Here is a 27,235-nt window from a genome sequence, read left to right as displayed (position 1 = left end):
ATGGAAGAGGTGAAGTCAGCTAGATTCGTAGCAATTCAAGCAGATGACACTACTGATGTTTCCCACAGACTCAGTTAGTGCTTGTGTTCAGATACATTGACAGGGACCATGCTGTGCAAAAACGTTTCTATGCTTTCATCCCTATCTTGAATACAACAGCCGAGTCGATTGCCATTCTGGAGAGGCGGAAAAGTCTTTTCACTGATGATGACAAAGCTAAACCCATCGCGCAAGCATACGACGGGGCCAGTGTGATGAGGGGAGAGCGGGCTGGTGTTCAGCAAAAGGTGCGTGAACATTATGAAAATGCACATTATGGACTTTGTTTGAGTTGATTTTGGCTTGCTGCTAAATTGTTAACACGCATAGAAACACACAAGGAGAACAAGAATTATGCAAGTCACTTTTATTTTCCATTAATATTAAAGTAGTTAAGTTGCCTTTACATCCTTAAGCTGTTAATTTATCCATTGCATGGGTGACCTTATCCTTATCACTCATCCAAAAATTTGCACTATTTTATCCAAATTTTATCCAAAAAATAAAGACTAGTATCTTTAAGAAGGTACTAGTACCTAAAGAATAAAGAATAAGCACTAGTAGCAAATGAAATGAATAAGTACTAGTACCTAATGGAATAGATAATAGTATCTAAAAAAAAAAGCACTAGTAGCAAGGATTAATGTTTAAGGATTAGATGTTAAAACGGCTTGCCATAGGTCTTTCGACAATACAGATGGAAAGGCTGAACATGAAACCACTGTCATATTTTACAGTGCGGGACTCTACTTTATAAAAGAAGTAAGAAAACTAAGAAAATAGTTTTGCAATAGAGATGTCAACAAACACTACTAAGCTGCACAGACATAAGAATATGCTAGGTAAAAAGAAAATACAAAGTAAAATGTATTGAAAGAGAAAGACAACTTTAAGATAAGGCAGAAAAGACTAGTGTATGTGGTTTCAAATTTCCTAGCAATTCCCAAATATTTCTAAAGATGCATCTGTGCTGCACGAGCTCTCGAGCGCCACCTCGATTGCACGCAGTTTGAAAATGGCACAAAAAATCTTAAATAAAAAAATACTCTCAATGTTTAACCTTATAAAGGCATAAAAAGGTTTTAAAAAGTTGATTTTCTCAAGCAGGACTTACTAAAATCCAAAACAAATTTAGAAGAAAAAAGACAGAATTTATAGGATGATTTCAGATATGTTGCTTTAAAAAAATTTTTTAAAGCGTGGACTCATATTATGGTGAAATGAATAGAAAACTGTTCTAAATATGCTTTTGCACGATTCTGCATCTGTGCCGCCACATAACACACTGCCAAAAATAATGCTTGTGTTTTCTCCTCTTCCTCTTCCATTTCTACACCACAGAACTTTTCTTTTTTCACTAATATACAAAAGATAATCCACATGAAATGAATTAAAGTGGGTAAACTACAAAAACTGAGAAAGACAAATCAGGACCAGCTTTATAGATGCATTACAATGACATACCATGAAAACTATAGAATAGTTTTCTATATAATGCTGCATATTAAAAAAGTAACCTTTTTGGGGGAATTCTTTTTTATTACTTGTATCCAAAATTACACATTATTCCCATTATTCAGTGCAACTTGAGTTAAAGGATCAGACAATACAATATAGTAAAACCCTTCAGTTTGCAAAAAAAAAGCTATTCTATTATTAATTACAAGCACAGTGAAGGCCAATATATATCCCAACATAAACATGAGCAACTGAATTCCCTTTTATGCAGCCTATAGGTTTAAATCCAAATTTGGACATATTAATCAGATTAACATGGGCTGATCAGCCAATCACAGAAAAAGCAATGCATGAGACAAGCAGTGAAGAGCACCTACAGAAAAGAACACTTACACAAGATGAAGCAAAAGTAGATTTTGCACATCCTTCTGTAATTTCAGGATTAGGTTAGGTTCTTTCAAAAAAAGTTGATTTTTTTTACAAACTTTGTCATTTGTTTGTATGATTGCAGCTTGTGTTAGGATGTGGCATACGGTCTCTGAATAGTAAACATTGTTTGGACAGATCCTAAGCCATCCATGTTCATCATCAGTATATGAGTAACATTCACTTAAGACGTACACAACAGCATTAAATCTCCTGTAAGCCTGAATCGCTGGTATAAATCAGGACTTATAGGCCTCTATAGTGACTGGTACCCATTACTTCTCAGTTTTCTGCTGATAAGATAAGCAATGACTACAATGACGATGAGAATGATGAGGATTATGCCCACGGCGATGGGAATGCGGTAGTCCGGTTTATCAGCCTTGCATAGATCAGCTGTTGGACAAACACAAATAGAGCACAGTGAACTTGTATCTCATTGGAAGAAACGAAAACAGTTCAATTTTCTAGTTTTAAAGGCAAAAATTAAAGGGTGGAACACACTACACGACTTCATTTTTAAAACACTAGGCATAAACTTGCCAACGTTGTGAGTGGTTCAAGAAAAACTGGGAATCCAACACTAAACAACAAATGTTTGATTCTCTGACTGGACAGAATTATAGTCTGAAACTAAAAGAAACAAAAGTCTGTGATCATTTTACACTATGCAATTTTCTGTAAAATCTGTCAACTCAAATCTGAAGACTGGCTCTGACTTTCAGCAACTAGCATCGACTCATCCAAACTGAAAATCTGGCCAAAAGTTGTGTAGATTTTTCCAGTCTTAAAATAGCAATAATTCAGTAGATACAGATATACATAATACTTAAAAAGGTGGCCAAAATTGCAGACACAACTGCCCATTTACAGTTGTATTACAGATAATAATTGAATGTGCATGACATTTAAAGTTGTCATGATGTCAAATAATAAAAAAGCTATTTAAAAAGGTAGCAGATTTTCAAAGGGTATAATGCCCCTTTTTACAATATGTAAAATAAGTCTATGTTGTCCCCAGAGTGTGTATGTGAAGTTTTAGCTCAAAATACCCTACAGATAATTTTTTACAGCATATTAAAGTTGTCCCCTTTTGAGGGTCAGTAAAAACACGTTGTTTTTTGTGTGCCCCTTTAAATGTAAATGAGCTGCTGCTCCTGGCACAGAGGGCGGAGCCTCAAGAGCTGGTGTGTATGTTAGCAACTCTGATTACCTCACGCAGACAAGCACTAAAATGTTCTGCCTTTTATGTTTAAACTGGAGTCGGACAATGATGGAGAGACTCAAGAAGAGACCCGGGAGGAATGTCGTGTAGTCCCTACCGGCCGTTTGTTGTAGTCTTTAAAAAATGATTTCCAAATATCTCCCTTTGATTTGAACTTTGAGCGTTGTAACTTTGCAGATGTTGTTTATGCTCAAACAGCAGCATTACACACTAACTAAAGTTAGAAAAGTGAAATCATAATCAACCACCCCTTTAATAAAAAACATGCATCTACATTAGTTAATAATATGTTAGGTAGCCTTTGGACTTTATAACAGCATCTTTGTTGATCCTGGAACCGGATTTCCAATCAACCAATCAGATTTCAGTTTACAGTTCATGGCTTACAACCAGTGCTTCTACATCAGTGTTATTCACCATCATTTCCCTCTGATTTTAGGGATAATTTATGGGGAGAGTTAAGAATATGACACAAAATATGGTGATCCAGGAACATGTCTTACTTGGTAAGATCACTGTGACCAGGACATAAGCTATACAGTGCATAAAAAAGGCAAAGAGGATAGTCCAAATAGCAACATAACTTGATGTAGAGTGTAACATAGAGGTTTCTTTAAGGACTACAAGGATGGGGTGCTTTAAGATATTGAAGTGTCATTACTCTATACTTACTTGGTCCAAATCCCTTGTTTTTGATGTTGAAGGCCTGAAGTTTGTAATTGGTCAGAACTAGACTCACACCGTTCCCCATGTACACGGTCTCAGCACTGCAGGAGTAAGAGTGACCCGGATCCGCAGAAAACAGCTCTAGAGACTCGTTCTTCCCTGAGTAATTTCCCATTGCTTTGTTGACAAAAATAAAAAATAATTTGATCAAACATACAAACGAAATTGTAACGAAAAGTCATAATTATAGGTCAAAACTCTTCCACAACCAAATTGGGAAAATGTATTCACATGGACATAATAACTAAATATCTTTGAGTTTTTATGCGCAGTCATATTGATTTTGAATTCAAAATGAAATGCATTCATGCATATGAATTTTTCACAGTGAGGGAAAGGATTCCTCACTAGTGTTTTATTGAGGCTTGGCTATTTATATCTTTTTAAAAAGATTTTGAAGAATTCAGTTTTCAGTAGATTTTTGAGGAACCAATGAGTTAAAATATATATAACTTATTAAAGTTAAAAAAGCCAGATACTTATTTAACCTCTTTGTTTAGATGCCCAATAAAAAAAACTGTGTAACTATACAGATAACAGTTGAAAGTCCTGAGAATAAATTGCTGAAAATTGAGGATGTGTGTAATTGTGGGTGTTTTATAAGGGAAATTGGACCAGTCATATGGCAGGGAATTTACCTCCATATTTGAAAGCATAGATCAAATCATACTCCACATACTCGGCATAAACCTTTTTTTTGGTCTCATCCTGGAAAGTAAAAAAAAAGATCATTAGAATATTATCCAAAAATACACAAACACAATAGAATAAGAACCATAATGTATTATAAAACCATCACACAATTTTCAAATCACAACAACAATCCTGTAACAAGCAATAAACCACCTGAGTAACAAACATTATCTACACACATAATAACTGCATCATACTGATGTGATGTGGGTCACCATCTCATAATCAATCAGCTAACCCTGTCATTCATGGCTTAAGACACCTTTTACATATCCAATAGGAGCTGCACAGGTAAAATTCATTTAAATAACACCAGTATAGCTAAGATGAATCGATCAATAAAATTAGTTAAATGTGCGCATATAGAGATAGCGGTCTTTTTTCGTTTTTCATATTGCAGGAACGATACAACACTGCTCTAACAAAAACCAGAGTAATCATATAAAGGATGATTGGCCAGCTTAAAAGGAGATTTCACTGTCTTCACCACTACAATCTGGACCACAAAACCAATGTGAATAGTCTCTGGATGGGCAGGCATGGGGTGAAGAGGCTCAGGCTCTTAAAAAAAAACGTATGCCAAACTGGGCCGAGGACAAAAAGGCCATTCTTTTACGGTAAAAGAAAAAACACCATAAAAAGTCGATATAATCCATCAGTCACTCATGTGCCCAAGACCAAAGCCTGGCAGGAGATAATGGAAAATATTTACTCAAGAAATCTAGCTGTCAAGCGCACAGTAGAAGAAGTCATGAAAAAGTATGAAAAAGTATTTGTGAGCTCAAGAAAAGACACTACAAAAAGGAATCTGGAAAAACCGGTGAGTTATATACAGTATGCTAGCTAAATTGATTTACTCGACTGGATATATTGTATCAAAAAGTAGCGATTGGTTTAATACAGTTAAACAAATGTTTTATTGTGTAAAGGAGGAGGGCCACCGCCACAAGACCTGTCCGAGACATCAAAACTGCTACAAGAAATATTAGGGAAGAATTCTCCTACTCTAGGAGGTATTGCTGGCGTGCCTCAAAGCAGTTCGGGAAGCAGGTAAAATAATGCAGATTAGCGCTAATGCATTTCATAAAATGTCTTTTGCTTTCAAAGATGGTCATGATGTAAAGATACAGAGTCTGGGCTAGGTGCAATAATAATAATGATCTTTTTTCAGCCTATCCACCCCAAACTGGGAAAATGTTCCTGGAGCAACAAGCCTCACTTCCAGTCATCCAGCCATGAGGTTACATTAGGTTATTAGTGACAGCTGTGTCACATTCGGTAACGTGTAAAAAGCAAAAACGTTTCACAATTGTGACCCTGAACCACAAAACCAACAATACATTGCATGGGTCAAAATTATTGATTTTCTTTTATGCCAAAAATTATTAGGATATTAAGTAAAGATCATGTTCCATGAAGATATATTTTGTAAATTTCCTACCGTAAATATATAAAACAATTATTTTTGTGAGTGGATGCAGCAAAATACGAACATAAATGGACAACTTTAAAGGCGATTGTTAAGATTTTTTTGCACCCTCAGATTCCAGATTTTCAAATACTTTTATCTCGGCCAAATATTGTCTTATCCTAACAAACCGTACATCAGTGGAACACTTTTTTATGGTGTATAAATCTCAATTTTTAAAAAATTGACCCTTGTGACTGGTTTTGTGGTCCAGGCCAATAACTACAAAGGTAAAAGTATCTTCTAGATCTTCTAAATGTATATCTTTTGTTATCTTTTGTAATCTTTTGTTGAGTAAATTTCATCATACATTACAACATTGTTCAGAATAGGCTATTGAAAATTCATAAACAGACTTACATTTTTAAATTGTAGGATTAAATGGCCTCCATTAAAACTGAGAATGATTTTAGCTGTTTTACTCGCACAATCTCCACTGGAAGTAGTTTTGCTTGGCTGAACAATGAACGTCCCATTAACCTAGAAAGACAAATGTTGCAGAACAATGGATAATATTTATATGGAAAATGACAAGGTAGACAGTGAGAATGATACAAGCGGTTTAGATACAATAAGCAGGAATCGCATTTGGATGTAACATAGATCACTCCAACAGAAAGCTTCTTACCTCACTGGTGTTCACACGGATCCCGATTTCCAAGTCAGCCAGAATACAGATATTGCCTTTTGCATCAGCAACATTATAACTCCCCTTTGTGGTGGGTGGTGTTGGTGCTGGTGGAAGGGCTGTTGTTGTCTTCGGGTTGTGGGTTGTTGTCTTCGGGTTGTGGGTTGTCTTCGGTTGGTGGGTTGTTGTCTTCGGGTTGTGGGTTGTTGTCTTTGGCTGGTGAGTTGTTGTCTTCGGCTGGTGGGTTGTTGTCTTCAGGTGGTGAGTTGTTGTCTTCGGCTGGTGGGTTGTTGTCTTCGGGTGGTGAGTTGTTGTCTTCGGCTGGTGGGTTGTTGTCTTCGGGTGGTGGGTTGTTGTCTTCGGGCGGTGGGTTGTTGTCTTAGGGTGGTGGGTTGTTGTCTTAGGGTGGTGGGTTGTTGTCTTAGGGTGGTGGGTTGTTGTCTTAGGGTGGTGGTGGGTTGTTGTCTTAGGGTGGTGGTGGGTTGTTGTCTTCGGGTGGTGGGTTGTTGTCTTCGGGTGGTGGGTTGTTGTCTTCGGGTGGTGGGTTGTTGTCTTAGGGTGTTGGTGGGTTGTTGTCTTCGGGTGGTGGGTTGTTGTCTTAGGGTGGTGGTGGGTTGTTGTCTTCGGGCAGTGGGTTGTTGTGGTCGGGTGGTGGGTTGTTGTCTTCGGGTGGTGGGTTGTTGTCTTCGGGTGGTGGGTTGTTGTCTTCGGGTGGTGGGTTGTTGTCTTCGGGTGGTGGGTTGTTGTCTTCGGGTGGTGGGTTGTTGTCTTAGGGTGGTGGTGGGTTGTTGTCTTAGGGTGGTGTTGGGTTGTTGTCTTCGGGTGGTGGGTTGTTGTCTTAGGGTGGTGGTGGGTTGTTGTGGTCGGGTGGTGGGTTGTTGTCTTCGGGTGGTGGGTTGTTGTCTTCGGGTGGTGGGTTGTTGTCTTCGGTTTGACAATAACAGCTGAACTATATTCACCTGAGGTGAGAGCTGAGGAAAAAGATGCAGACTTGTGATGTAGGAATGTGAGAAATTTGTTCCCAAGCGTGAGCTACATCTGCCAAAAAAAATCAGTGGCAAAACAAAAGATTCATAATTTAAAATTAATAATAATTACCCGTATAAAACATATTTAGCTAGGTAAACGTTTTTCAGAAGAAAGTACACACTATACAGAGAGCCTCCATCTGTTTTGCACATGGTGTTTACATACATTCACTTCCTCCTAACAAGTGCGCGCGCTGTTACAAGTACACACTTCACAATTTCCCAATAGGGAAATGTGATAATTCACTTCAGCCGATTTCACGTGATGTGTGATCCTTAGATTAGTCGCATAACTGAAAGTGCTGACAAAATAACTCACTCTCTCTTTGCTTTAGGGAAAGTTCGTTTACCAGTAGACAAAAATGTGCACTTGGGTACACTCTCAGAAGAAATGGTTCAAAAGCTGTCACTGGGACGGTAGGGGGAAGTTCAGGTTGATTGGGTCACTTTTTGCCATTGAGGTGACTGGGTAAAAGTGTCCCAATAAACCTTAAATCCCCCTCCCCTTTAAAAGGTTCTAATTTACAATTTAATATGTACACTTTTAGTACGAATATTTACCTTTACAGTACTAATATGCACTCTTTAAGTACAAAGGTGTATTTTTGAAAGGGTACCACCCCAGCTACAGTTTTTGTACACTTGAGAGTTTACACTTCTGAACTGGACTAGTCAGTCCATTTTAAATATTAAGGGAAGAAAAGAACATCATACCAACTTAAAGAAAAAAAAACATTTTAGGCTATTAATATTTCTTGCTCTTTATAATGTTCTGACGTGTTATACAAAATTTCAAGTTCCAGTGCAGTGCGACTCACTACTGTGTGTTATGTCAGTAGGTACTAATTAGGCTAAATAACAGTGTTTAATTAATGGTAGACACACAGTGTAATTTAACATTTCCTTTCAAAGCGAGTAATAATGTAAAATAGTGCACTTTACCTGTTGCAGCAATGAAAACCGCGATCAATAATAATCCGTGTCTCATTTTTACGCCTTTATTCCGATGTATCTGACACAAAAACTGTCTGGATCGTCAGCAGTAAAGCAGTGCAAGAAACTGGTGTCGAAAGCCTGTAACACAGCGCACTTATTCCTCTGAAACGAAACCACTGATAAGGTAAAGGAAGTTCTTTACCACACTAGCTTTGAGTGTTTGTCCAAACAGTTACAGAGACAAGCGTCCCAGAAATTCAGTACAGTGACTGTGTTAGCTTGCTTTGGAGAAAACGAAAATTAACAGACGATATGGGATTCTGTCACTGTCTCGCTGTCGATTTTACTTGTTGGAACATTTAGAAGAACTGCTTTTATGATACATTTATATTGTGGCAATCATCTTTAATACAGATATTCATTGAGAATCTTTTATTATGTGGCAACCAAGCAGATCTTAATTATTTTTTCTTAGTTGTTTAAATATAAAGAAATGTCCTTGTGAGTTTCTAGATATTTCAGACCAGCTCACCTGGACAGATGACGTCCTAAAGAACGTGCTTGGACTGGATGATCCTCTGTACCAGCCAGATTCAGCCGCTAAACCATGTTCATTTGCACAATACCTGGATCATGTGCTGTCGTTGAACGGTTCAGCCTTCACCGTGGGTGAGGCTGATGATAATTACACAACCACTCAAACACCATCACCAGCCATCTTCCTCGCCACACCCCCAGGCCTGCCGAGCCTGAGCCTCTTCACCCCATGCCTGCCCAGCCAGAGACTGTTCACGTCATACCTGCTGTGCTTGTGTCCTCGGCAAAGATGGTCACCGACTGAGCCCTCAGCAAAGATGGCCACCGGCTCACCGCCTGAGCTCTCAGCAAAGATGGCCGCCACCTCACCGCCTGAACCCTCGGCTAAGATGGCCGCCGCCTGAGTCCTCAGCCACGATGGCCGCCGACGCCACACCGCCTGAGCCTTCAGCCAGGATGGCCACCACCACGTCAGAGCCTGTGTCTGTCCCCTGAACTCCCACCCAGCCTCCCTCTCCCATCATCCATCTCTCATCCCTGCCTCTGCTTCCTGTCAGCCCCTCAGCTCACCCTCAGTCCATCTTCAGTGATCTGGGTTCGCCGCAGGTCTGCCAGTCGCCAACTCCATCAGGGTCGGTGGATCCCCGGTCTCCGCCTCTCCGCCCTTCATCCGAGTATCCTCTTCCACCTGCTCCACCTCCGTCAGTCGTCAGCCCTTCCTCCACCATGGCTCCTCCCTCCGTCTCCCCCACCGCCTGAAGGGTCATCTCCGCCATGGCCGCCTGCTCACAGGTACTGTCACACACCTCAACGGCACTACACTTCCCAGCATCCCTCATGTTTCCCACCTGCACACTATCAGCCATCACCTGCACGTCATCAATCACCATGGACACTAACTATCATCACAGCTGTCTGTCATTGTCTCGTTATCATCTGTGTATTTAGTTTCTGCTTGTCATCAGTTCAGTGTCTGGTATTGTTTGTGCATAGCACACTGTTTCGTGTTGTTGGCTCTTTTTGTTAGTACTTGTTTAATAAACCTTGGAATTATCTTCATCTTCTGTGAATTTCAGCGTTACACCCATGACATATAAATAGGCTATGTATAGCGTTTTTATGCTGCCTTCACGTGCTATCGTAATAATCGTAAATGCTAGTTTCCTTGGTAAAAATTGGACACGAACAACCTCTCAAGTCGTATTTACTACTGGGAAGCTCGGGGCTCCCGAATTGGGCTGGCCATAAACTTTAAACATGGTGGGGGAGTAGAACGATTGCTGCTATGACTGCTATTCTTTGTTAGTTTTTTCTGCAACAGCTATTTCGTCTTGTCTTGTAATATATTAATCATTTAACTGTAAGATATTTGTAATTTGTAGTGATTACAATTTAGCTCAAAGGAATTATTAATTAATTTATAGGGAATTCAAAAGAGTCACTTAATTACAACCGAGCAAATGACTCGTTCGCGGTTCATTTGAACTGGCTGCAATTATCAACTCTGCAACGGATATAAATATCCGAACTATAGTGAAACACTATATAGTTAGCAAGGTAACTTAGATCAGAAGTTTAAGACATTAAATTTGTAAGCACAATAACACAAGTAATATTTCTCTTTTAAATACAAACAAGACTTTATTGATTATTCTAACACATACAACTAATATCTAACACAGACACACACATTCATACGCGTTGCAGAAAGAAAGAGAGTAAGGAAAGATTAAGTTTTAAAGTCCCCGTGAACCGGAAGTTGCAAACGACTTTTCTCCAGTGTTATGACGTATTTCCCAGTGAAACGGAATATTGAACAGAGGGCAGGGTTTTACTCTAGCGCTCCTCCTCTCCATCTCTGCTCATAGCAGACTAACGGTTTGAGGGGAGTGGTTACGCGTTGCCCAAACCAATTCCTCAAACCTACGTCATCGGAGAAGGTCCTCCAATGCAGAGGGGAGGGGCATTTTCAGATTTTGATTAAAGATTACCATGGTAAAAAAAATTTTTTTTAAATATTTTCTTGCACGGATTAATTGTTCACCACAAGACTAGTAATATGCGCTAACAAAGTAAATAGGGTCAATTTTGATTTCATGGGGACTTTAAGAGTGAGTTTAAGAGTGAGATGATGTAATCCCAAGTTTCTATGCACTTATAAAACACAACCTGAATGAACCATCAATCATTAGTTTAACCCTTTTATCGTTTCCTAGGTTATTAAATCAGTATCAAATACACCAGTTCAGTTTAAGAGTCTGGAGGCAGTACTTGCTTGTCTTTGCTTTTGGGGATTCCCTTTTGTTGCATGTAAAGGGTTTTCCCGGTCCGTTCGTTGGCTGGTCTCCGTGCCTGATGTCTGGGTCACGTGGTCAGTCACATGGCGTGCTGGCGGAATGAAAGTCTTTGTTTGAAGCTGGCTTTGCAGAAGAAACGTGGCTCGAAATCTTGTCGCAAAACTTAACTTAGAACCGAGACTCACAACGGAAAAGAAAGGAAACTAAGAAAAGAAAGGAAATTGAGAAGAGTAGATGATGGCTTGAATGAAGCTGTTTAACCCATGTTCTTCAGTTCTTGATTTGGGTTATTTCGTCTGCGCGTTTTACATGGTTACTGATCTGTCTTAGATCTTCATCTCCCGCTGCATTTTTGGTTCTGCACTGAAAACTCTAAACTTTGTTCTGGTGTTAAGATTTTAAACTCAAATGTCCGCCCAGCCTCCTGGATCAGTTCTAACCAATTAGACACTGTCTTTGTTTAGGAGGTGGCGTTCTCTTCACTTCTTATCAAATCAAGCTTATCTGTGCTCTCCTTACTCTCTAAGCTCTAGCAAAGAGTACAGAGGCCACAGCTAAGACATTATTACTATTATAAGAATCCGAAACATTTTCCACAGATTTCAATCAAGCCATCCTTTGAATTAAGAACATACGATCATATTGATATGAAACACAACACATTTTCATTCAAACATCTAATAATTATAACAATTACATGAATTGTATGGCATCTAAGCATATCAGATACACCCATCTATTGTAGGAACAATATAGAATCATGTCGTTGCATGATGCTTGATCTATAAGTCCATTGAAAATTGTTCTTGAATGATTTTATTTATGTTATAGGTAAAATCTCAGCTCTGTGGTTTGAAACGATTTTACACCCTGAGGTCTATCAGAGGTCCTTAAGGAGGGGGGGGGGTCTGGAATGTTGTGGGCTTGAGTTGTGTCACTCTGAACCAATCATTCTTTTCCAAGCTATCTCACATTGACAAGTTCTTCCTTTGCTGGGCTCATAAAAGTTCTTAGTTGGGGGTTTTCGTTGGTCAGCGGAGACTGGCTGGCTGGAGCCTTCTTTTATGGCTCTGGGGTTGGTGATTTGGTGTCTGGAATGTTCAGTTCTGTGAGAAATTATGTTTGAACAATTCACCTGGAAGATTCATTTGTGTTTGTTTCGCACTCAATCCTACTTAAAGCATATTGTACAGCGAAAATAGCCCGTATTTGACCGAAATTCCAGAATCGTCAGCAAGCTGACCATCTAGATAGCATGGTGGATGTTCCTATTGTCAGTTGTCACTAGGCGCGTTTCCATTACAGATTTGCGTACCGCACTAGACATTATTATTATTAATGGAAGGAAACGTAAGCGTGTTATCCAAGCATTAATGGCAAGGAAAGACCCTTATGAGCGGCACATATGAGGTGTTTCTGGGTTTTTCTCACTCATTTCTGCTTCGAGGTCTTGATTGTGACATTTCTTTGAGGTTTAGAATCCAGTATTTCTGTCATTCTTTTGTCTTTTATGAATTTAATAAAGAACTCTGTATCGTATTCTGTCCAAACACACAGCGCCTTCTAAGTCAGGTGACCTGTAAATGTGCAAAAACTGTTTCCATTGCAGTTTTGCGATAAATGGGAGTTTTTGCGAAATTGATGTGTTTCCATTGGGTGTATTTTCAATTCGCAATTTCAATTTGCGCAGTTTGAAGGGTAATGGAAGCGCGGCTACTGTCAGTCCTGCTGGAAAAACAGCTGAAACCAGACAGCCAGTGTAGGTCTCCCTGGCTAAACCAGCTACTTCCAACTTAAACCAGCTAAGACCAACCAACCAGCCTAGGCTGGATTTAGAGGGAGGTTTTTTCAGCAGGGAGTGAAGGGAACATTAATATCATTTCAGATTTTTCCAAAAATAGCAAGAATAAACCTGGTGTCCTCCATGATTCCTGTTCTTTCTAACAACAAAGCACTTGAATGTGATGAGATCGTAATCACGACTTTAGAAGTTTCACTTTCACTTTAAAGAAAGTCTTTCTACAAAACAAAACTTAATGAAGTGGTCAAAATCATGTCTGACCCACTCCATATGTCTCCCAATATATTGCGCTTATGATCCTGTATCTTACTCAAATAAAATAAAATAACTTACTACTAATAAAGACAGCTTTAAAATAAATCAATAATTACAAAGGAAACCAAAAAATGGCATCAGTTAATTCTATTTGCCTTCATAAGGAAGTGTTTTTGCTCATCATTCATGAGACAGAAATGAAAGAAGTGAAATTTTGCCTCATGCACAGCATGGGTGACAGCTACAGAAGGACAGTCTGTTTAAGCATGTCTTACTATACACTTGAAAATGGACTGTCAAAGTCTGCACACATACGATTACATCTTATTCTATTAATCTACATACATCTGAAGTCTAGGAAAATACACTGAAAAAATGTGAAGTGAAAACACAAGCTTGTTGAGATTTGTTTTATTGTAACCTCAGGATCTCAGCTTTTTTCCCAATGTACAAGAAAATTTCCTCTAAAATCCATAAGATCAATACTAAGTGAATGCCAGAGGTCATAAAGCTCCATATTTTCATTCAGCCTGAATTCATTCTCGATAAAGAACCTATATTATACATAGGGTTGGGTATCGTTTGAATTTTAACGATTCCGATTCCGCTTATCGATTCCTAATTTCGATTCCAATAAGGTAAAAAAAAAAAAAAAAAAAAAAAAATTAGATATCATTCACATTTAGTCTTATTGGATTTAATTGCAGCTAAATATCATGAACAAAAATCAACAGGCTAAAAACACTTATGCAAGGAACATTTGCCTGTAAAAACACCATAAAAAAACAACAACAACCCAAACTGATAAAGCAAACATTTTAAGCATTATTAAAGACAAGTAAACACTCAGTAATAAAAAAATAATAATAATTAGCAATCACAACAAATAGATACAGTACAAATGAACAAAGATATGATTGAAATAAACAGTGTTAAGATTTTCAGGTATTCAGGTACAGAAACTGCATTCAAATGTAAAATAACACTGCACTTTATTAATAAAATATACATTAGAAATATAGACACAAAAGTAAGACGAGCTTATTTCGTCCATTAGATCGAAATATCTGAAAAAGATATATACATGTAAGATATATACACATATATGTTGTATATACATAGGAAACAAAAACTAGAGGTCCACCCACTTGGAGATTTCTGAGGTGGAGCAGCATTTACTGTAAATGAGCAGCTGAAAACACAGTATCATGAGCTCCATAAGCGTTGTTACTACTGGCTAGAAATACATTTTATATAATATATTGAAATACATTGAAATACATTGCTGGATGTAACAGCGTAAAAGATCAATGCAGTGCTTCACTTCAATTTAATTAAATCACCTTTCTACGATTTGATAATCTATCTTAATATTGCAGCAATAATAGACACCATCATTCGACTGCAAATAGGTTTTGTCATCTTCCCAGAAAATAAACGTCTATTTACTGCAAATACAGAGTATTTGTGATGAGACATTTTGTGCAAACAAAACCTGTGACAATGCGTTCTTGCACATTTGAAATGTTTGCATCTCTGATGATGTTAGTCATCTAACACTGTTCACCAAAAAGAACACAAAAATGCATCTAATGGCAGGTGCAAAATGCAAACAAATTTACAAAAGTAAAGAAGACATTTTCAGGGAAAAGTGTTTGTTTTCAACAACAAAAAAAGATATCAGGGAAACCTCAGTCATTTTTAGTCACTTAAAACTAAAGCTATATCAAAATGTATTTAAAATAGTTATGCATTTAAGACTTACTGATATAAATATTAAACTTTATTTGGAGTACTTCTTTATTACACAATGCACATTTCTTAATATTAAGCCTAAAATGTGTTTTAATATCACTATTAGTAAGGATAGTATGATCTCTGTATAATCAGTCTTTAAAAGCAAGATATTTAAACCTAAAGTATACTTGCAATATTTCCACTTCAGCATAATCAAATATACTTAAGTATACCTTTAGTTGAACTTAAGCACTATTTCTGGATAACTAAATTGCATTAAGTACAAAATTAGTAGTTCCAATTTAGCAGAACTAATTTGACCAAATTAGTATACTAAATTGCAATTACTAGTACATAAATATGTAAATGTATTTTTAGTATACTGTAATGTATTTCAAATACATTTTAGTATATTTATTTTTAACCAGGGTCCCATCGTGTGCAAACATACATCAGCAGTCTCTTAAAATGTCAGATTTAGAGTTTTACGATCCTTTAATTTATATATCAGGGCTTGAATTTTGTTGTGTCTTCCGCTGAGCCCTGGCTGTAGACAGATCATATGTTTCACGCTGTCAATGCAGTGGTCTGCGTTGCGCTGATCTTATTCACAATAAGTGAATAACAAGAAATTATCCGCTTCCAAATTATGTCATTTTAATCACGAAATTGAAACATTAAAAATAATTTTGCTCTTTATGGTGTGCGAGTGATAGAGCGCGGAAGCAACGAACCAACTGATCAGTTTACAGCGTAACAACATTGAATGCTCGGCCGAACAGCTGATCATAGCTGTACAGGGCGCCTTATTATTTTTCATCTCCATAAATATCTAGTAGTAAAGCTAATGCAAGGGCTAGAAATCAATTAATCTTTTGCCGATACAGTACTTCCTTGTCATCACGGAGACAGTGGCGCGCCCGCGCTTTCCACTTGTTTTTACCATGTTTTTTGAGATGGTGCTCGATGCAGAGCCAAATGGGAGGAGCTAGAGCTCCAGCCCCTCCCCTCGCTGGAGCTCCAGCCCCTCCCCTCGCTGGATTTAGTGAGCGGGGATTCGCTGCAGCTAGAGGTCTAGCTCACCCTTGCTGGATCTAGTGCGAGTTCAACCGTGATGGAAGGACAAGTTTGTTTTGATGCGCAAGATGCTGGCATACATCATATTGTATTTTTCTCTAATATTTGTCGTGATTATGATTAAATATTTATCGTTTCTGTGACAAACGCGTAAACACCTAATAAGAACATTACTCACACTGTGTGTGTGTGTGTGTGTGTGTGTTTGTGTTTGTTTCTAAAAACGGTTGAAACTTTGTATCTATTTATTATTTTATCTTTATAACGGTTTCGTTGTTTTCCTCACTTTTAAAGCTGCTTTGGACAAAAGCGTCTGCTTGATTATGTAAATTACTAGACTTAAAAGCTTAGATAGTGCACCCCTATTTATTTTTTGTCCACCGCATTTACGTGACCTTGTCAGCCACAACATAATGACGTCACATATTTTCCAACCCAGCCCTCAGCCCCGTTCACATGAAACAGCTTCCAGCGCGCCTGGATGGAGGTGGTGCTGCTGATGCTGGGGATGGAGGTGCTACCCAGCTAACAAAAAAAGGTCCCCAGAACGTCCCCTAAATGGCCTGTGCGAACGTCCCCGTCCTCCTCCGGACGTTCAAAAGGACGTTCACATGACCAACAGCGGCCTTTCGGAACGTTTATGGGACTTTTATGGTTTTTTTACTTTTTTTTACCAAAAGAAAACAGCCAAAGAAGACAAGTGAGAAATTGTAAGGACCAAAGATTTTATTTTAACTGAACAATTGTAGAGGTGAGGGTGAGTGTGTGTGAGGGTGAGTGAGTGTGTGTGTGTGTGTGTGTGTGTGTGTGTGTGTGTGTGTGTTGGGGAGGGGTCTGGTCTGGGTCTGGGTCTGGGGTTGTCAGCTGTCGCCGGGGTTACTCCGATGGAAATTCTTCCTGTTGGCTTCTAACCTGAAATAACGAAATGAGCAGAGTATCCTATTGGTAACTGTTTTTATGTTATCATTGTGCAAATGCATCATAGGCTACAGCTCGATCCTATATGCTAGTATAGGCTATCATGTCTTTATCATAGGCAACTTCTACGTTCAAGCAATAGCCCCCAATGGACATTCATGTTAAATTTTTACTGTGCATAGCCTACATATTGTGTCCCCTGTAATTTGAACAACGGATGCATCAAACATTAGGCTATTCTGTGCTCTAAAAACTTATTAAAAAATATTTCATGGTATTGTGTCATGCAAGGTAGGCTAAATGCAAAAGAAATGTGCGGGGTGGCCAGTGGGGGAGAGTTGAGACACTAGGCTACCCCAGATTTATGTTGAATTGTTCAGTGTTATGATAGCCTACTGTACACAGCCTATTAATACATAATGAAAATGCTTCGTTATTTTTTTCAGACACATTTATTATCATTAGCCTACTTTTGCCGGTGCTTGCTTGAACTGCACCCAGGATGGATTAACATGCGATATAGTAATTGCTTAGGCTAAATGAATGACTAACGTTAAAAATATTTAGTCTATCAACTCTAATCAAATTAGATGGCCTTATCTAATGACATAAAGCCTATTTAAGTATTAGTATCCAGCTCTTTACATTACATTAGACGAGTTAGCATTTTAATAACCTAATAACAAAATAAAGTTTAAATTAAGATGCTATAAAAGGCTATGCTATTTCTATATAGCATTAGGCCTTATTCCACAAAGGACTGTTTATAAGGTGATAATCCGTTATACTGTAGGCTATCTTGAAGATTTTTGTAGGCTATCTTCTGGTATAAAGACGAAGATTGATATTTCGTTAATGAAATAAATAAGAACATATTGAAAAAAATGAACAACTCAGGTTATGTTATGTTAGATGTGTTTTTGTTTAATTATGAAGATAGCCTATTAACAAATATACATTTTAATATATTAGCCTATATAAAAAACATTATAGGACTATATAAAATATATTTAAAAATAGGGCCTTTATTTGTTTTATTTATATGTGGAAATAAATCTGATATTGGATGTGCATTTTGGACCTGCCGTGTGCGGACAGATCGTACATTCTGGCAATGTCGTAGGCTACGTCATTAACGTGATAGGCCGTTTATTTAAGCTTTTTCCTTCTCCATATCTTCCCAAGAAACTGTGGAATATCGCTAAAATGCAAACGCATATCAAACTGATCTTTTCTCTCTCTTTTGCTATTTATCTTGGCCTCACTGTAGAAGTAACCATGGCAACTGATCAACTGATAGAGTTACCACCTAAAATGGCGGCGCCTTCCCGGAATGCAACGCTGCGGGAAAAGATCGTGACGTAACTCTTTGATAGCGAGAAAGTTTACCTGCGCATGCGCGGCCCCGCCCACTAAATCCAGCGAGGGGAGGGGCTGGACCTCCAGCGAGGGGAGGGGCTGGAGCTCTAGCTCCTCCCACTTGGCTCTGCATCGAGCCCCACTTGTGTTTTTTACACATCTAGAGTGACGTTGTTGATTGTTTGAGCATGTGACTGCGTGTTTCTCCTTGTTTTCTATTGTTATGCACAGCATATTTCCCGCGCGCACAAACAATTAATTGTTCGGTTAGCGTAGTTTAAATATGGACCCCTGGCTGAAGGGAAAGACAAGTTCGGATGATACAGATCACGATCCAAAGAAAAAAGTGTCCGACAACGAAAGGCCGACAACTAAGCAGCCAAACCGAAGATCCACAAAACAGTCTCACAGAGGTGAAGCAGTCAAAGGATAAATTTCAAACCAACTGGCTAAAAATTTACCCTTGGCTAGAAATAAACGATGGGATAATGAGCTGCTCAGTTTGTAAGATGTACCGCAGTGCAGCAGAAACATCCAAAAATGCTATGCATTATGCTAATATATAGCCTAGGCCTGGTTTAAACAGGTCTTAATGTCAATTTGAAGAAGAATGTTAGAATGACAGTCGCTATAGCGAACACTCATTCTGTTTGACTATCTGCATTACTCTGCAAGTTTGCTTTATTGCAAGATTTGTTCAGCTTGAAAAAAATATATATTCTGCTCTCAAAAACCATCAAGCCATGCTGATCACTGTGAGTCTGCTGTTTGTGTATTTCTACAACAAGAAGAAAAAACTGATGACGAAGGGACCACTAGAACAGCTTTCCAAAAAATATCAAGGTAAGTGCATTGTCATTGCACCATCTCCATCTGAGCATATATTCAAGTAAATTATCATTTATGCAGTAAATGATCTCCATCAAATGTGTTTTGATGAGTGCACAATTGAAATGTTTTGTTTTGTGTTATTTGCTGCTCTATGGCTAGGCCTTAATGCTGTTCTTGATGAGGAGGAAGATGATTTGTTCAGGGCGAGCCCAGCTTTAAAAGGTGATACACTTCATCAAAATCCTTTAACTTCAGGTTTATGTTGTATAATTATAAAAGGGTGATCTTGACATTTAATATAGCTGAATTATTTTTGAATTAACAGTGCAATCAAACAAATATGAGGGTCATTGACAAATTAAGCGTAAAAGGGTGTTTTAAAAAAATCTTTTCAAAACTGATATAATGCATATTTTGAGTGATGAACAAATGTGTTTCATGTGTTAACAAGTTTCTGTTGTTAAATAACATTTCAATGTGTACATTTTTAGCCTAAGTTTAGCTTTAGGAGTGGCAGAGACAGCGGTGTCCATGGTAATGGCTGTACAACACAAAGCTGCGCAACGCTCATAAACGCTGCTTTCTCAGGAACGATAAAGAAAGATTCAATGAAAATAACATCGAAACTTTTCTAAAGACAGTCAGTTCCCTTCAAAGATACAATCATATAAAAAACATGCCACGTTTTGACTTTGAAACGTGCAGTGCTGCTCATGTTTATTCAACGATGTTCCAAAAAAAAAGAAAAAAAAAGGGGGGGGGGTAATAAATGTGCCTACAATGGTTTTTATGGGGGAGGAGTCAATTGCACGCGCATTAGCGAATGGTGATCACAAGCTCCTCATCAGAGACGATCATTTTGGAGATTACATATGAGAAAAAGACTGCAGACTTTTGACAAACCTCGGAACAGTTAAGAAGATAACAGTGCATTTGCTTGAACTTCTTAGGTAATATCTATGGTTTTAACCCATTTGAGTGGACTGAATATGAATAAAGCTCTCTACAAACTTGACGTGCGATGCCGCGCTGACTGACATTTATGCGCATGAAATCACTGTCACACGCACAAGCTCAGAGCAATATTGTACATTACTGCATGATAATACATTTTTAACTAGCAGAATAATAATGCATCACGATACACATAGTCCCACTTTTAGTTATGTATTTTAACTATTATAGTATTTCGAAGGGCAAAAACATTAACTTTAACTTTTGGCTTCACTTCAAGTCAGCTGTCACTGTAGCGTGAAGCCAGTAGCATATAGCATTAGCTCCTAAGCCTGAGATAGGGGGCGTGGTTTCAGCTCGACTTCCATAGGAATGAATTGAAAACGCTCGCTCCGCTCCACTCGCACCATGCCAGTGGACACGCACCGTAAACCTAGCTAACCAACATTGAATGCTCGGCCGAACAGCTGATCATAACTGTACAGGGCGCCTTATTATTTTTCATCTCTATAAATATTATAGATTCCTTCCTTGTCATCATGGAGAGCGCAGTTCATGGTTGCATAGCAACGACAGACGCCACGGGAGAGCAAGCGCTTGTGGAAAGGAGGAGACAGCGGCGCGCCCGCGCTTTCCACTTGTTTTTACACATCTAGAGTGACGTTGTTGATTGTTTGAGCATGTGACTGCGCGATTCTCCTTGTTTTCTATTGTTAAGCGCAGCATATTTCCCGCGCGCACAAACACGGCAACAGACAATTAATTGTTCGGTTAGCGTAGTTTAAATATGGACCCCTGGCTGAAGGGAAAGACAAGCTCGGATGATGCAAATCACGATCCAAAGAAAAAAGTGTCCGACAGCGAAAGGCCGACAACTAAGTAGCCAAACCGAAGATCCACAAAACAGTCTCACAGAGGTGAAGCAGTCAAAGGATAAATTTCAAACCAACTGGCTAAGAATTTACCCTTGGCTAGAAATAAACGATGGGATAAGGAGCTGCTCAGTTTGTAAGATGTACAGCAGTCCAGCATAAACATCCAAAAATGCTATGCATTATGCTAATATATAGCCTAGGCCTGGTTTAAACAGGTCTTAATGTCATTTTGAAGAAGAATGTTAGAATGACAGTCGCTATAGCGAACACTCATTCTGTTTGACTATCTGCATTACTCTGCAAGTTTGCTTTATTGCAAGATTTGTTCAGCTTGAAAAAAATATATATTCTGCTCTCAAAAACCATCAAGCCATGCTGATCACTGTGAGTCTGCTGTTTGTGTTTTCTACAACAAGAAGAAAAAACTGATGACGAAGGGACAACTAGAACAGCTTTCCAAAAAATATCAAGGTAAGCGCATCAAATCTCCATCAAATGTGTTTTGATGAGTGCACAATTGAAATGTTTTGTTTTGTGTTATTTGCTGCTCTATGGCTAGGCCTTAATGCTGTTCTTGATGAGGAGGAAGATGCTTTGTTCAGGGCGAGCCCAGCTTTAAAAGGTGATACACTTCATCAAAATCCTTTAACTTCTGGCTTATGTTGTATAATTATAAAAGGGTGATCTTGACATTTAAAAATAGCTGAATTATTTTTGAATTGACAGTGCAATCAAACAAATATGAGGGTCATTGACAAATTAAGCTTAAAATATTTTCAAAACTGATATAATGCATGGCCTATTTTAAGTCATGAACAATGTGTTTAAACAAGTTTCTGTTGTTAAATAACATTTCAATGTGTACATTTTTAACCTAAGTTTAGCTTTAGGAGCGGCAGAGACAGCGGTGTCCATGGTAATGGCTGTACACAAAGCAGCGCAACGCTCATAAACACGGCTTTATCAGGAACGATAAAGAAAGATTCAATGAAAATAACATCGAAACTTTTCTAAAGACAGTCAGTTCCCTTCAAAGATACATTCATATAAAAAACACGCCGCATTTTGACTTTGAAACGCATGTTCATGTTTATTCAACGATGTTCAAGAAAGGGGGGTTATAATTGACTGTGCCTACAATGGTTTTTATGGGGGAAGAGTCAGTCAATTGCACGCAGGTGTGGCGCGCGCATTAGCGAATGGTGATCACAAGCTCCTCATCAATAATGATCATATTGGAGATTAAATATAAAGAAAAAGAATGCAGACTTTTAGCACATCTCGGACTAGGTGTAGACTCTGACAGAAGACTCTCACAGTGCACAGGCATCTGCCTTTTTAAGCCTGCCTATATTAATTGAAAGAAAAAATATGAATTTTCATAGCAAGACATATACATTTATCTACTGGAATAAAGCAGTGTAAATACTGCATTAGGCCATCCTCAACCTAACAGTAGACTACTTGTATGACACTCCATCTGACACGATTTCTGTTCAGCAATCAACGATTGCTGTTATGCACTGGGCTAACGTTTGCAGGTTTTAAGTTGCGGGTAGTTAACGTTACAGTTACTGTGCAGTAACTTTGCCTATGTTCACTGCATTTCAGGACGTTTTGTTGTTGCGTTGACCAAAGTGGAAGTATCCAAACAAGCGCAGAAATCAAAATGAAAACTCCGCCTACTTTTGCTCTGGCCAGCGTAGCGCAAATGGCTTTGTATCTGAAGGGCTACATTTTATTAGCCTGGCTCCGCCCTCCTACGTACTTCCGCTCAATTTCATTTTCCTTCAGTACTACGTCTGGGACTGCTGTATATTCTTAGGTTTCCAGTAGGGCTGCACGATTAACCTTTATCGCATCGATATTGAGGTTTTAACTCCCGCAATAACCTAACCTCAGGAGTCTGAGGTTTTTTCCCCCACCTCTGACATTTGAGTGACAAACCTATTAGCCAATCAAAATGGTCGAATCTCGCGTTCCTGGCTTGCTGGCCAATTAGAAATGGCAATGGAAAGTTACAAGGTTGTATGCAGTGCACCGTATTTCTGTCAGCAGCAAAGCAGCTAACACACAACGTGTAGGCTACCTCGAATTGTGCCAATAGAAAAAGCTTGTAACTGCGCAGAAATGGCCGAAATATGCGACCATTTTTTGAGAATGTGCGAGTTAAAATTTTATGTGGTCGCATTTGTGCGAGTGCATGGTCATGTAGCCTACTAAGTTAAATTCACGCATGAATTTTCTGCATTGAACTTGTTTTAGCGCCCGCCAAAGTGAATTTTTGTCCCGCCAAAGTATTATTTGATCGGTGAGTAATGTAGATGAACTGCTGCGCTTGTGAGTGACAGGGCGCATGTTTAACAGAACGAGCAGAGAGAGAGCCGGTCGCGCGCGCGCGCATTCTCTCTCTCTCTCTCTCTCTTCGGAGCCTGGCGAAAGTAAACAAGACTTCACAGTCTCCAAACTAAGCGCTGTCTTGCTCTCTCTCCCTCGCACAAAATAAATCGACACGGTGGTAAAAGGTCGGAAGACCAAAGTTTCATGTGGATCATTCGGAGATTTTTTTTTTCCCCCTGAATTACCGCTGGGTGTGAATTGTGCTAAATAAATTGAACTCAAAAGCGTCCCGGACATTTAACTGACAAAAAAAAAACTCTTTAATTAAACGAAAAAAATATCCAGTGATGAAATGTTTTCTGTGTTGACAGAAATCTTGGATGTCCATGTCCTAACTGCTGGGATAATCACACAACGCGCATGACACGTCCAATTCGCGAACTAATGACTCCTTTGAACCGATTCATTTTAATGAATGGTTAAAACAACTGATCTTTCCAACAGTGAACTCAGGAGACGTCTGAATCGGTGTATAACTAATCAGTAACACTTTACAATAAGGTTATATTTATTACATAAATTACATAAAAAGTACAGTTTTAAGCTTTAAAATAAATAAAACCAAAAAAATCGAAAATCGCACCGCAATCGCAATATTTGTCAGAAAAACCGCAATTAGGTTTTTTCTCAAAATCGTGCAGCCCTAGTTTCCAGAAACAATTTTTTTGTAGGACCAATCAGCGAATAGAGGGAGTGGCTGAGAACGATGACGTTGATGTGATCACACACATGACTAGCGTCGGCCAATAGTGAGCCTACGTGTGACGTACAACACACAGATGCGCTGCTTTATCAAGACTCGAGGAACAGAGAGAAGGAAATGAATAGTGGAATAAAGTCGTTTTTTTTTTTTTTTTTTTCGCACAAAAAGTATTCTCGTCGCTTTATAAACTTTATAAAAGACAGACATCTTATTCTAAACATAATCCTCTGATCATTCGGACGACCACACGTTAGCGATTGGCTATGGCAGATCCTGAGTGACTCTGGGCAGATCCAATAGTTTTGAACTTTAACAGAGAACCCGCCTACAAGGAAGTAAACGTTTCTCAATGGAGCGAGGCCAGACTCTCTGTACAAACGAAATGTACGAGAGTCTGGTAGAACCAGGCTAACATTTTATTTCTCCATTTAATAAACTAACTATTCAGTCAGATAGGTATTTGTTGTGAAAGAAATACAGTTCCAATTTCAAGCAAGCATTTTATCCAGAATTTAAGCACTTTTCAAACCTTGAAAACACAACATCAAAATTCAAGCATTTTCAAGGATTTCAAGCACCTGTAAGGGCGTGGCCACTTGAGTGACAGGTGGATTACCGCTGATGTCACAACTAGCCATTTGTCTGCTGTCTGTTAGCAGTCACGTCACCTCAGCTAATCCCGCCTTTTGCCCATTTTTGTTTATCTGGGAGTGACGCGCTGCCTAGATGGCTGGCTCCGCCTACTTTGGGCTTCCAAAATGCCCTTCAGAAAGACTACGTCCATATTTTTTTACAGTCTATGATTGAAATGCACACAAAGGAATCGATAAGAGGAATCGAAACTTTAATTTTATAACAAGTATCCGATTCCTGACCTCAAGTATTCGATTCCAGAATTGGAACCAACCCTAATTATATAGTACATATAACTGGTCCAATGCTCCTCCAATCAGTTCTTGTTTGTTTCTTCATCATCTTCACTACTGCTGGATTCCCCAAACAGGTCTTTCCCACAAGCAGTGCTGGATTTTGTGTGTGCATTTTGTTGGCTGACCGTCATGGTGATTAGAGTAGACATGTCACTAAAGCCCAAAAGCAGTGTGCCGTTGTTGGGTCCAAGTAAAGAGATGGTCTGGATCTTAGAATCGGGTGTGAAGCAAGACAGCAACGTCCCATTGTCCAGGTCCCACATGCTCACTTCATCTGTTGAACAAATAATTCAAAGTATTGAAATATGCAAATGTTGGCTATTTTTTCAGGCTTGTGGAAAAAGAACATATCTTTCTAGTATCTCAATCAAATTTAAACACAAAACAAATCATACTGTGAAGATCCTATTAAATCCTCTCACCACCATACTTGACTGCCAAAGTTTGAATATTTTTCTTGACCTAGATTAAACGGATAGCATCTAGATTAGGGATGGGCAACTTCGGTCCTGGAGGGCCACTGTCCTACAGAGTTTAGCTCCATCCCTGAAAAAAACACCTGCCTGTAATTTTCTAGTAATCCTGAGGACCTTGATTAGCTTGTTCAGGTGTGATTGAGTATGGTTGAAGCTAAACTCTGTAGGACAGTGGCCCTCCAGGACCGAAGTTGCCCATCCCTGATCTAGAGCAAGCCAACACAAATATGGTCAAAGGTCTACTGTACCTGATAATAAAATAGCCTTGGGTTGTCCTTCAGTGATTAAAAGCAAGCTGGACCAGTTAAGATTTAAACTTCCGTAACCAGAGATGGTTTTATGCTTTATAGGTTTGTCCCTGATGATTAGCATACCCTGTCCTGTTGTGTGTCCCACAGGGTGAGGTATGGAGCATGCTGGGCCTCACTGAAGTTGGAGACCACCAAGTACCCTCCTGAGTGAGTGATTGCAGCAGTACGGAGGCTCAAAAGGGACCAGCTGTCCTCAAGGGTGTGCAAATGCTCCTCAGAAACCACACTGAAGACGTTGAGATGATGGGCAAAATATGAGCATATGACCACCTGAAGTGATACACAGAGAACAGTTGAGAAAACAAGAGAGATTCAAAGAAGGAAAACTAATAAACAGTTATTGAAAACAATTTTTATTAGTTTTAGTCTATGCTAGTTTATTCTATGCCAAAACTGTTGCCCACTTTTTGTGTAAAGTACCAGAATGTTTATGTGCTTGTCAACTGGTCTTTAATTCATTGGACAACTACTGTAGTCCGTATTTGGTAACTTATCAACTTGCATTTTAAAAGCATACGGTAAACTCAAAATTCATTAGGAATAACTGTGTAATTTATGTCTCTTCAAGTAATGTTAAAAACAGACCTTAATTTCCAAAAAAATAAACACCGTTCCGAAACCCCCCAGGATATTCCCAAGGAAACCCACGACTCCAAGATTTTGCCAGGACATAGAGTAAGGGCCAATCTCATTTCTCTGTCTTACCCCTTCCCCTACCCCTTCGTCTGCGTCTTCCCCTTGCCCTTCGATACCGAGTGAAGGGGGGTAGGGGGAAGAACGTTTCTCTAAGAAATGAGACACCACTCGATTACCGTTTGCGTCATCTTCCCTTTCCGCTAGCTGGCTGCTACGTCAACAGAGGCGATACGCGTTGACATAAACAAACGAAGATGCCGTCGTCTCGGGTTGTGATATCGATTGCCTGGTCTCCCTTTATCTTTGCACGCTTGTGTGCCATCGGTCAACATTGTTTCATTGTATTTAACGGCGGCGCCGGCGACACCATAAGCAAAACATTAGCAAACGGCAAACAGCGCATAGCTGCTAGCTAGCGGTTAACTAGTGATTCAAAACAAAAACATTACAATTAAAACCGCTTGAACGTTTTATTAAAGGTGTCATAAAACACGAGTGTCATTGAACTGCTG

General features: G+C 39.0%; 1 protein-coding gene across 1 annotated transcript; it reads right to left on the bottom strand.

Annotated features, from left to right (window-relative positions):
• Positions 1-390: 390 nt before the first annotated feature.
• Positions 391-8,791, bottom strand: LOC308704965 (uncharacterized protein). Its single transcript, XM_081389704.1, has 6 exons — positions 8,634-8,791; positions 6,664-7,634; positions 6,396-6,515; positions 4,513-4,582; positions 3,821-3,991; positions 391-2,319 (listed from the first exon to the last, which is right to left on the bottom strand). Exons 1-6 carry the CDS (start codon positions 8,677-8,679, stop codon positions 2,180-2,182), a joined length of 1,518 nt encoding a protein of 505 aa, XP_081245830.1. The 5' UTR covers positions 8,680-8,791; the 3' UTR covers positions 391-2,179.
• Positions 8,792-27,235: the final 18,444 nt, after the last annotated feature.

Source organism: Scardinius erythrophthalmus, assembly GCF_964197995.2.
Source record: "Scardinius erythrophthalmus genome assembly, chromosome: 2".
NCBI classification, from domain to species: Eukaryota; Metazoa; Chordata; class Actinopteri; order Cypriniformes; family Leuciscidae; genus Scardinius; species Scardinius erythrophthalmus.
This window is presented reverse-complemented; position numbering and strand designations above follow the sequence as displayed.